Source organism: Numida meleagris, chromosome Z (assembly GCF_002078875.1).
Source record: "Numida meleagris isolate 19003 breed g44 Domestic line chromosome Z, NumMel1.0, whole genome shotgun sequence".
NCBI lineage: Eukaryota > Metazoa > Chordata > Aves > Galliformes > Numididae > Numida > Numida meleagris.
Window position 1 is genome coordinate 7,318,463 of NC_034438.1, and position 12,211 is coordinate 7,330,673.

General features: G+C 42.4%; 1 protein-coding gene across 7 annotated transcripts in view; it reads right to left on the reverse strand.

Moving 5' to 3' along the window:
- KIAA1328 (KIAA1328 ortholog) overlaps window positions 1-12,161 on the reverse strand; it is a 179,740-nt gene extending 167,579 nt beyond the window's left edge. The window contains exons 1-3 of one of the 7 annotated variants that reach the window (XM_021379500.1): window positions 11,997-12,157; window positions 8,344-8,383; window positions 3,775-3,914 (exon numbers count right to left, since the gene is read on the reverse strand). In XM_021379500.1, coding sequence (XP_021235175.1) covers window positions 3,775-3,914; window positions 8,344-8,383; window positions 11,997-12,107 — 291 coding nt within the window. In that variant the 5' untranslated portion in view covers window positions 12,108-12,157. Of the gene's footprint in view, window positions 1-3,774; window positions 3,915-7,364; window positions 7,496-8,274; window positions 8,443-11,996 lie in introns of those variants that run through there. The other 6 variants (XM_021379499.1, XM_021379502.1, XM_021379503.1 and 3 more) reach the window with 6 other exon arrangements.

A 12,211-nucleotide genomic window follows, 5' to 3' on the forward strand; every position in this document is an offset into this window, starting at 1 on the left:
CACTGCTATTATTACATGTTTTGGGTGTTTCCAAGTGGGAAAAAAAATCTTAGGTCAAAATTGCTTTTATTCTCCAAAAACTTCTGTCAGTTCTCCACTGCTAGGAATATGCACAAAATAACAATCCCAAGATGACAGCAGTAATAACAGCTATGCTGTTCTGCCCAAGATTTTGGCAAGTTTAAATATTTCCACTTAGTCTTGTTTATTTTCAGTCCACCCTTTTACAAACCTCCCTGAACACAGGCAGTGCTTAACATGAGATACAAGAAGGCTACCAAATGCTTTGCAGCTTGGCCAAATTAGCACAATACAGCACAGAAGAAGCTCTGAACTTAGAAAGCAAAGGCTGGGCTTATCTCCCCTCATTAGCAGTAATAGCAGCTGACCTACACTGCATCAGAGAGGAAGTGCCCCTTTCCACTCTTAGCTAATTGCTTCTTGAACAGTGGTTTAAAACAAAGAACTACGCAGCTTTCAAAAGAGGTGATGATTTTATGGTCTTGTTATAGCCACCTGACTCTGCAAGTGCACTCTCATTTTAACTTCAAGATATTTTCCTTGAAAAAACAGCTTCACAAGATGGATTACGTTTTTGTGCTTTTCAAGTGGATTCCAGTTTCCTTCCCAAACGTATACCATTTACTCTCATGCAAAGAGAGAAAGTCTTGAACACAACTGAATTTAAGTTCAACTAAACATAAATTGAAAGGATGTTCATTTCCTATGTTTCAAATGTCTAAAAATTTTTATTCTTTTTTAGTAGACTGCTGATGGAATCTTTTCAAAAAAAAAAAAGAGATTTTTCATTCAAAAAAATGTCATAAGCTTGATTGCATTAATAAAGGAGATGTTAACAGAATGTACCTCAAGCTATTCCCCAAACCCACATACGTATTGTCAGACAAACAGACTTGTGGGAGGAAAAGGAAAAACTGAAAAATTATTCTGTGCTTTTTTAGTATCATCCATAAGTATGGATTGAAGGCAGGCTTGTACTGTAATACTTGTCATAGAATGGCTTACGTTGGAAGGGACCTTAAAGCCCACCAAGTTCCAAACCCCCATCATGGGCACAGTTGCCACCCACCAACCAGGTCAGGCTGCCCAGATCCAAGGATGAGGCATCCGCAACTTCTCTGGGTAACCTGTTCCAATGCCTCACCACCCTCTGAGTAAAGAATTTCTTAACATCTAACCTAAATTTCTCCTATTTTAGTTTAAAGCCATTCCCCCTTGTCCTATCACTATCAGACCATGTGAAATGTCGGTCCCCCTCCTGCTTGTAAGCTCCCTTCCAGTACTGGAAGGCCACAATGAGGCTTCCCTGGAATCTCCTCTTCTCCAGCCTGAACAAGCCCAGCTCCCTCAGCTTGCCTTCATAGGAGACGTGCTCCAGCCCCCTGATCATCTTCATGGCCCTCCTCTGGACTCCTCCAACAGCTCCGCATCCCTCCTGTGCTGGGGACCCCAGACCTGGATGCAGTACTCCAGATAGGGCCTTACAACGGCGGAGTAGAGAGGGACAGTCACTTCCCCAGCCCTGCTGGCTTCATTTTTCAAGAAGAAACTGTGGAGTGAAGCACAGCAACAGCTCTACCATAATCATAGAAACAAGATGACAAATGAGACAGACTCCAATATAGACTCCTTTTTCAAGATGTCTGTCCTTTCTACACATCTACACTATTTCATAACTCAGTATTTTCTACAGGAAATATACTGTACAAGGAGAAGATTCTCTCACTTTATAAACCACACTTCGGAAGAGGACAACCTGCATGACAGAAGTAGACAAATTCTGACAAACAGGAAGTAGGAAGATGGAAAATTATGATCAAGAGCAGTTAACCACTGATTCATTCAAACTGCCAAAAAAACTCCAGAGCTAAGAAGATCTTTCTGAAGTCTTCTCCAAAACTCTCAACCTATTATGTTTAGTCAAGTCTACCTGAAAGAAGAAAGGGTGAGTAAATTATTTCTGCTAAAATTCAAATTAGACTGGAACCCAAACCATTCTCTTCAATAGACAATCCTGGTAAATTATAAACTGCAAAGTATGTCAAAATTAAGTGATTAAATCTCTCTAGACATACACATAACCCTACACATACCTAGAAGAAAATTATTTATTTTAGTCATGAAAACTCCTTGTTAATAAACTTTGAGAAACCTTCCTCTTCTATAACAAGTAAAATGTATTTGTTCTGTTTGTTTCAAGCAATTCAGAGTTTGTCTTCAAAGTAGGAAGTTTCCATGAGGACTTCAAATGACATGAGAAAAACAGGCTAAAAAAAAGAGTAAAACCTTTGAACCCATTGTATTGTCACTGTTGTAAAAGCACATCTGAATCTCAAATCAAGATTTGGTGTATACACACATTGTAAATAAAGAACAAAAACCATTTCTACTCCAACAAGTTTCTCAAGGAAAACTCAGTAAAATTTCTGTAAACAACAAGTAATGCTAGCAACACATAATACAAAAAAGTAGATTTTAAAGCGAGGTATGAAGACCTCTGTGAGGCAGGTGGCTTGCAGACGCTTATAACAAAACATATCTACACAAAGACTCTGCATATTGGGAGCTATTTGTGAAATTTCTCCAAATGTCACTTAAGAACAACATCATTTGCAAACCGGAGGTACATGAGAGCCTTCTGAAAGCAAGTACTGATAAAAAGAGATACAGACTGTGAGGAGACCAGGAGCAGTCCTAAAAATGAATACTAGCATGTCACGAGGTGGAAAATACAGCTGCTTAAGGATTCAAAGAGCAGTGACACCATCAAACTAACAAGAACAGTGTGACCTATCTTCACATTGATTTTCAACATACATGTGAAGCACAAAGCATTTAGTCAGCATACAGATGACAGACATCTTACCCCATACACAAAATAATGTTTAATGCATGTTAATACAGCAGTGAACCAGAAGCAGTCAAAAGTTTTAGATACTCCCTGGGAAGTACAAAGATACCTCACATTAATAACTTAGAACGTTACCAAGCAAGAAACTTAACAGTATTTAAATGGCTTTCATAGTCAATACACTGTCCAAATCTTGTTAGAAAAATGGCATTGCTCAATAATTTTCCAAATATCACAAGATACCTTAGAATACAAAATAAACTTCCAAGGAAAACCCTACTGCTTTGAAACTTGTAACACTTTTAACAATAGGAAAAGTGTCTACTGTCACAGGAGTAGACCAGACAATTCACTGCAGCAAAGATATTATCAGCTGACTACATTACTCCTATTACTCTGATGCATTTTAACTTTTATTGTCAAAAAATGGAAAACAACTTTACCCTGTTACATGAGCAGCCATAACAACAGGTCTCTGAAAAGAATATTACAGGTGTTGCTACTAAAAGTTAAAACCAGTCCAATGAAACTAGTCCAGTGAAACTAGTCAGTCTATTCAGACTGAAACACCATCTGTGTGTTTGGCTAGTAACATACAGATTAGGGGCTACTCAAAGCTGCTCCCTCCCTCTACAAATCCATTTTATGTCCATTTTACATAGCACTAGTTGCATACCACTTACACAAATTAGCACATTCAGCTTTTGTTCTCTTTTAGATAGCAAGCCACCCAAGTGGAAAAGTAATTTTTTCCAGCAGGTCACAGTGCAAGTGGGCAAAAAATTCAAGTCTGCAAGAACAATAGCTCTCTAAAACCATTCAGAAGTTTTCAGTCTAAAGATTTTGTGACATTTTTCCACTACGTGCACTCTGCACAGCAAGAAAAATTTGCCTTTACTGACCTGATGTCCTGTCAGATCTCCTGTGCTTCTAGCAGGATCCATGGAAACAGAAGAAACAGCTACAGGCACCTTCAGCTCAGTTTCACCTTTATGACATTTTGGTAAATACCTTGTTCTTAAATTTCCTTTTGTAGACACTCCTGTAGATGAAAGACAAACAGAACACACAGATTATGAAGTCAAAAGAGACTCTTCTTTAGCAGCTATTTTTGAAAAGAATGAAAAATTTCAGTATTTGTTTGCAGTTTCCCCCAGCATCTCACTCTGTACAAAATTTTGTCATGATGAGCATATTAGCAGAAAAAGGAAGTGCATGGCATTGAACAGCACCCAGTCACATGAATATGGAAGCAAATTCTGAAACATGCACTTTTTCTTCTGAGATTCAGTGCAAAAACCTATGTTTAAGATGCAAAAGCATAAAACCAACTGCTGCTTTGACATTCAAAGAGGAATAGGAACCAAAGAGAAGTACCACTGTTATAAATACAATTTCTGTGATAAAATACACATTTTTTCTGTTATACAGCCTGCCTACTAATTGCTCAGCCTAACTCTTCTCTCAGGACCACACATATGAGTGAGGTAACACTGCAGTGCGCACTCTACAGATCTTGCCATACATAGAACTAGTCCACTCCTACTGATGGTTACAGCATTAGAGCAATGAAAATGGTGCAATTATAAAGTGTCAACACTGACCCTAAAACCTCCCAAGACCCCATGAAAGCCAGGAGCCTGAAAGACCAAGCCTTGATTATTCAGAAGTGCAAAAAATTTTGAACAAAAAATACTGAAATTATACTAGCAAATAGATTACTTTTCTTTGGGCAATGAACTTGAGAAGTGAGACGACAGTTCAAGTTAAAGAACTAAATTAATCAGCTTTATTATGTCTGTGCTTGAACTCAAGGGAAAATGTTTCTGACATTCTCCTCGCAAACACCAAAGTGGAAGAGTATTACACAAAGTCATCATTTCCAGCATTTTGGATCACTTGCTTTTTTTTCATTGTATAACATCACCTGGCTTGAACTATGCTATTTAAAAAATACATAGGTTGCTTCAAAAGTAGTGCCTCCTATTTAATCCCATGGAAACTGCAACAGATACAAAAAGCACAATAACACTATTTGATAGTGCAAATTCTCATCTACAGAACGCTATTTGTCAACATAGTCACCACCATTAGCTCTGCATTTTTGCCAGCAATGAACAAAAGCCTGCATGCTGTGCTTAGAAACACTTGCACCAGTGGACTTGACACAACGCCACTGTCATCACTGCTGAAACACACCACCCAGCACCTGACTGTGTTCACATCCACTGTTTGGTCTCCATAAATGTTCAGCAAGCGTCAGTGAAAGTCAATGGATGACATTTTTTCCACATGAAGGAATTCAGTGACACACCTTTGCTACATATGCACTTCTACATCAGAGAACATTTTGTCAGGCTGCCTCTCTTCTGCCATGTCACACAGCAACAAAATGTAACAGAGTATTGGTGGGAAGGTTCAATCTCTACTGCCATACCACCAACATCTAGCTCTGACATCATGGGCCAAGATAATAAAATCAGAGGCATTTCTTTCAGAGCAGACCTCATACAGTCAGACATTTTTAATAATACAGTTGCTGCACTGTAGTTTTTTGAAGAGTAACCATGCTACTCCAAGCCCAGAGAATAGGATCTCTAGAAGTTCGTAACTGCTGGATGCTTGTTGCACATACGCTCAATTTTACTAGAGTTGATCAACTGCAGTCATGTTTTCAAGACATGACATCACTGCAAAATCTCTCTTTATATTTGAAAACAATTAAAAAATGCTTTAGAAGGAAGACTACAAGCGCTTATCTATTCCCCAGGGATGAACACAAGTATGCACTGTGTAAGTTAAGGTCAAGAGAACTAATCACAAAACAGTTTCAATTTTTCTTTACACAATGAATCATCATTCATTCTTCATTCGTAACCACAAAATGTCGGAGTTCAAGATCCTTAGGATGTCAAAGAGAGTGCTCAGGAAGCTTGCTACTCTAGACTTCAGTAGAGCAGACTTTGAACTCTTCAGGGAACTGCTTCACAGGTTGACATGGGATAGAGCCCTGGAGGGAAGAGGGGCCCAAGAAAGCTGGTCAGTATCCAAGGACCATCTCCTCCAAGCCCAAAAGCAGTGCATCCCAAGAAAAAGGAAGGGAGGCAAGAATGCCAGGACACCTCCATGGATCAACAAGGAGCTCCTGGACTAAAAAAGAGCTCAAAAATCTCAAAAAGAAAGCCTATAGAGAGTGGAAGCAGGAACGGGTTACCTGGGAGAACTACGAAGAAGTTGTCTGAGCAGTCACGGATCAGATTAGGAAAGCAAAAACCCAGACAGAATTAAATCTAGCAAAGGACGTAAAGGGGAACATGAAGAAATTCTACAGGTATATCAGTGAAAAAAACGAAGGCCAGGGAAGATTTCTTTCCGGAAATAAATTGGAGACCTGGTCACGAGGGATACAGAGAAAGCTGAAGCGCTCAGTGACTTCTTTGTCTCAGTCTTGACCAGTAAGAGCTCTAGCCACACTGCCCAAGCTGCAGAAAGCAAAGATAAGAACTGGAAGAAGGAAGATTTGCTTACTGTAAGTGAAGATCAGGTTTGAGACCATCTAAAGAACCTGAAGGTGCAAGAGTCCATGGGACTCGATGAGATCCATCCGTGGGTTCTGAGGGAACTGGCGGATGAAGTTGCCAAGCTGCTATCCATCATATTTGAAAGGTCGCAGCAGTCTGGTGAAGTTCCCACTGATTGGAAAAGGGGAAATATAAACCCCAATTTCAAGAAGGAAAAAAAAGAAAATCCAGGGAACTACAGGCCAGTCAGTCTGACCTCTGTGCCTGGCAAGATCATGGAGCAGATCCTCCTGAAGGCCCTTCTAAGGCGCATGGCAAATAAAGATGAGGTGACTGGAGGCAACCAACATGCCTTCACCAAGGTCAAGTCATGCCTGACAGACTTGGTGGCCTTTTATGATGGAGTTACAGCATCAGTGGATAAAAGAAGAGCAACTGATGCCATCTGCCTGGACTTGTGCAAACCATCTGACACTGTCCCACATGACATCCTGATCACCGAACTGGAGAAAAATGGATTTGATGGATGGACTACTCGCTGGATAAGGAATTGGCTGGATAGTCACACTCAGAGATTGTGGTCAGCAGCTCAATGTCCAAGTGGAGATCAGCAGTAAGTGGAGTTCTTTGAGGACTGGTACTTGGACCAGTGCTATTTAACATCTTTGTAGGCAACATGGACAGTGGGATCAAGTGCACCCTCAGCAGGCTTGCAGATGACACCAAGCTCAGGGGTGCAGTGGACATACTAGAGGGAAGGGATGCCATCTAGAAGACAGGCTGGAGAGGTGGGCCCGTGCCAGCCTCATGAAGTTCAACAAGGCCAAGTACACAGTCCTGCACCTGGGTTGGGGCAATCTCAAGCACAGATACAGGCTGGGCAGAGAATGGATTGAGAGCAGCCCTGAGGAGAAGGATTTGGGACTGTCGGTTGATGAAAGATTCAACATGAGCCAGCAATGTGCGCTTACCGCCCAGAAGGCCAAGCGTATCCTGGGTTGCATCAGGAGGAGTGTGACCAGCAGAAGAGGGAGGAGGTTCTGCCTGTCTGCTCTGCTCTCTTCAGACCCCACCTGGAGTACTGCATCCAGTTCTGGGACCTCCAACACAAGAAGAACATGGAGTTGTTGGAGCAGGTCCAGAAGAGGGCCATGAAGGTGATCAGAGGGCTGGAGCACCTCCCCTATGGGGACAGGCTGAGAGAGTTGGGATTCTTCAGCTTGGAGAAGAGAAGACTCCAAGAAGACCTCATAGCAGCCTTCCGGCACCTGAAGGGAGCGTGCAGGAAAGCTGGGGAGGGACTTTTTATAAGGGCATGTAGCAACAGGATGAGGGGAAATGGTTTTAAACTGGAAGCGGGTAGATTTAGATTAGATATTAGGAAGAAATTCTTTGCTGTGAGAGTGGTGAGACACTGGAACACGTTGCCCAGAGAGGTTGTGAATGCCCCCTCCCTGGATGCATTCAAGGCCAGGCTGGATGGGGCTTTGAGCAACCTGGTCTAGTGGGAGGTGTCCCTGCCTATAGCAGGGGGGTTGGAACTAGACAACCTTAAAGGTCCCTTCCAGCCCAAACCACTCTGTGATTCTATGAATCATTTTAATTGTTCTCTTCAAAATGAAAAAAAAAAAGACCTTAGAATCTCTAATGCTTCAACATTCCCTGGAGACCACATTAAAAATTCAACTTACCTTAGAGATTTGAAGACACTATGATGCAGTAGCAATAGAAAGAACTCCCCTGAAGCTCTGTATCTTATACTATATGCTTATCTAAGCAGAAGAGCATAAATACTCTCCTATAATCTTGTACCTCTCATTACAACTTGAACTATTTGTGATAACTCTATACCTTACACACTTAAGTACACAAAACACATACCTGGAAAAAAACTGCAAAGTTTAGCATTCACAGGAAAAAACTTTGTTTACAGCTATTATAAGGTCATACCTGAAACATACACCATTGGCTGTTCTTCGTCAGATACTGCATGTAGCTTTGTTAAAGGTAACAAATACAAAACATAGCCAACTACAACAAGTATTTTGGCTTTAATTTTAACAGGCAGTTGATAAGAAAACAAATCAGGAAAACTTTGAGAGCACCAGAAGGAGGAAAAACTTGTTTAGGAAGGAAAAAAATAAATAAGAACACACACCGATTCCTAAAAGAAAAAGTGCTACTTCTCCTTCACTGTGCTTTTACTTTAGCTAGTAAAGGTTATCTTCCAGGTCACCTTCACAAAACATGCCAGGGACCAGTCCCAGTTATGAGAGCAATTACTAAGATAATGAAGTTATAATATATTTAAATCAGAGCAGGTTTTCATTATATAACTAATCCCTTGATATGCAAGGAAGACAAACCTCCAGAATAGTCCACGTTTGTACAGCAGTGCAATCCTATATTTTGTACAGCATATTCTGAGAAATGTAAATGAGGATAAGCTAGAAAAAAAAACTTCTAGGGAAGTTGGTCATTCTCATCTGACCATCACATGGCAAGTACCAGCTGGAAGCCTGAGGACTTTTTCTCTTTAACAAGATGAAGAGTTGCTCTGAAACCATTTCTAAATGTAAGCCACCTAAATTTAGAGCTTTAACTATCAAATTACTTGACTGCAGAAAACACTCAAAAACTCAGAAAGGATCTGTTACCATATATTTGCACTATGTTAGCAGTCACTGAATCTGTAACATTGCCTCCTAGAAATCACTGCAGATAGGACACAACACAATTCAGGGAAGGGTGTAAACTACAGAACCTTCCTTAAAGCAACAGTCAGATTTAGCTGAAAGTCCAGGTTTTTATTCCTACATAAATTACTAACATTAGGCTGAAGTGTAAAACAAAAGCTCAAGCTACACAGTTCTGCTCTGCTAGCGCTCCTCCACTGGTTTTTACTGTTTTTTTTTTCCTCAGCTTAAAAGTTTGGTCAATTAACTCAATTGCTTAGTTTCTGTATTGTTTGCAGATAAGTTAAGGTTTTGTACAATTGTCTTTGCACAATCGAGTCAAACTGTGAAAATACTTCAGCTAATCTATGCCAACTATCACTCAAAAACTTCTAAGTTACCATGTGACATAGAAAAATTCTATTAGAAAATAGAAGCTTCCATCTCTGGATAGGAACTTGAAATTCAGTTAGTCCTCACTATCCATCATACAGTGGATAGCTGGCACACTGGAAGGGCTTGATCACATACTCCATTGTAATCTTTTTGATCCACATTATCACTTAAAAACAATTATCTCTCATCATCTTAGACCAGTTTGAGAATAGCTTCATCTCGTACTGGTGTCAGTAGTCTCTCTACAAGCACTGAAAGCACTTCTGCTCTCACCTGTAAGCTGCAGCCTGCTCTCCCTGTCACAACACAATGTGCGGTCATGCCACGAACCAGGTGAAAAAGCTGAATCAACTCTAAAAGTAAAGCACTGTGTTCCCTCTTTCCAAAAATCACCAAGGCAGATCAAGTCCCAGTCTGGGTAACAGCCAAGTTCAAACAGCTGTGTCAGCAAAGCTGTGACAGCACTCTGCAGGATACCAAAGAGATCTTCAACTCATACGGCTACTAGAAACAACAAACTTCAGCACAGGCGATTTATTTCTCAGCTGACATATGGTTAATCTGTCAACAACACGTCTGTAGAAAAAAAGCAGATTTGCCTAAACAACATTGGGATTTTTAAGTTTGCCACCCATATTGGCACTGTTGTAGATAGATACTTAATAGAGGGATGGAAAAATTAGACAAAGCTGATGCTGTTTCTCCTGCAAGCTATCAGAATCACTCTCCCACAAATGTTTACTACCTAGTGTATTAGATTAAACCGAAGTCAGACCAGTCTTCCTTAATCAGTGGGACTGAAAATTACCATAAATAGGCCCAAGATCCCTGTCTTAGAATGAAAGAATAGGGACATTACGAGCATCAACCATTTAAAATTAATGCACTGCCATACGCCTCTCAAAATTCCTAATGGGCTGACTGTGAATGTTATAAACCTGCTGGCTCCATAGCTAATGTTCAAGGCAACAGTAGTTGCCCTACAGCAAGCCAGAGACACACAACAGTGCAGCATGCTGGAGTCTGCCTCGCTATGTAGCATCTGTTTGGCAATTACAGAGAGAAGTTCCGTTTTCCAAGGCTAGTAAATCAATATTACCAAATCTTCCAAGATCCAACCACCTCTCTTCTTTAAAAGTATCCACTATATTATTTGTTCTTGGGATTGACCTATTTCAGTGTACTTAACCTTTTCTAAGATTGAAAGCAACACTACCTACTTACAAAAACACGTATAGCAGAAGATTCCTTGGAATATCTTGATGCACGAGAGCACTACTATGACCATATTTGGTTGTAGGAGATGACCTGTCACCCTAGTAATTAACTTTTAAAAATACACAAATACAGTAATTGTAACTGCATCAGCTTTTTCACACCTAAACTGAGTAGTGACACTGCAGCAACAAATCTGATATGAAAGAGAAACAGAGAAAGTTGCACTTTTTTTTTTCAAGTACAAATTGGGAATCTTCCAAGATTTTTAACAAAGTGTCCCCTAACCAGCCCTTTGGATGGTTGGCCCATTCCACTTGTGCATTGTTTTGGAGTGAGTGTGTAATCAAACATAAATACAAGAGCACGCGTGCATACCTTTCTTTTGAATCACTGCTGGCTGAGGCTGGAATCTCAACCTCAGCACCAGCACCAGCAATGCCTCAAGTCCCTCTGACCTACAGCAAAATCGTCAGCTCCTAAATTTCCACGAGGCCAGACCTCCTGTCATGTCCCATTGGTCTTTCACACCTTCAGGCCGACCCTAACGTCTTCTAAGTCAGCTAAACCTCTAACTCAGCCTTGTGAGCTGAAACATCAACGCCAACTCCTTCAGGCTGTCTGAACCACATAAGCCTACCTCTCTAGCCACCCTTTCACGTGCTGCACCCCAACAGCACAACCACCTCGTCCTCTACCTGCGTGCCCAGTCTCACCACCGCAGTTGCACACCTCCTGCAGACTACCCACCACGGCTTCGCGCTCACTTCTCACATACAGAGCTCTCAGGTGCCCACAGGCTCACCCTTGTAGTTAAGCTCCTACTCCAGTCATAAAATATATACCTTTCACATCTTTTTCATGCTGTCTGAACCTTCAGCTCAGTGTCTCCTTACCGGTTCCTTTCCACACCTCCGTGACCTAAGACTAATCTCCTCATTTCTTCCCAGCTACCTCCAGGGTGCTGACAGACCAAGCGGGCCCCAGGCCATCTTCCCTGCAGGACAGGCTCTGGATCCCTCCCCACACGCAGCGCCTCTTTTCAGGACGAGCCCCACGTTCTCGCGCCGCACCCCAGGTCTCCTTCGCGAGGGCCACAGCCCCCCAACACCCCACCCCCCAACACCACCGCCCTCCGCCTCCTGCACAGCGCAGCCCCCACGCAGCCACCCCCCCAAAAGGCCGAGCCCCTGCCTCAGTTGCCCCACTACGCTGCCCGCCCCCCCCTCACAGCTGCCTCCCGTCCTCCCGCCCCTCTCCCTCCTCCTCACACCGCCCCCGGGAACCAACGCCCGCCTCCAGGCCGTAGAAGGATACTGTCCCGGCTCCAATACACATCCCCACCCGGCTCAGGGGCCACCTCCGCCATCTTGAAACAACCGCCACTCCCAGAGTGCCCCCGCAGCCCCCCCAGCGCTCGGCGCCCATTGGCTGCCCGCGCCGCCCTCGCTCTTCCGCCACAGCAGAGCGTCGGGCGCTGCGGGCGGGCGGAAGAGAGGCATTGTGGGAGCGGTAGTCCGGCGGGCGTTGAC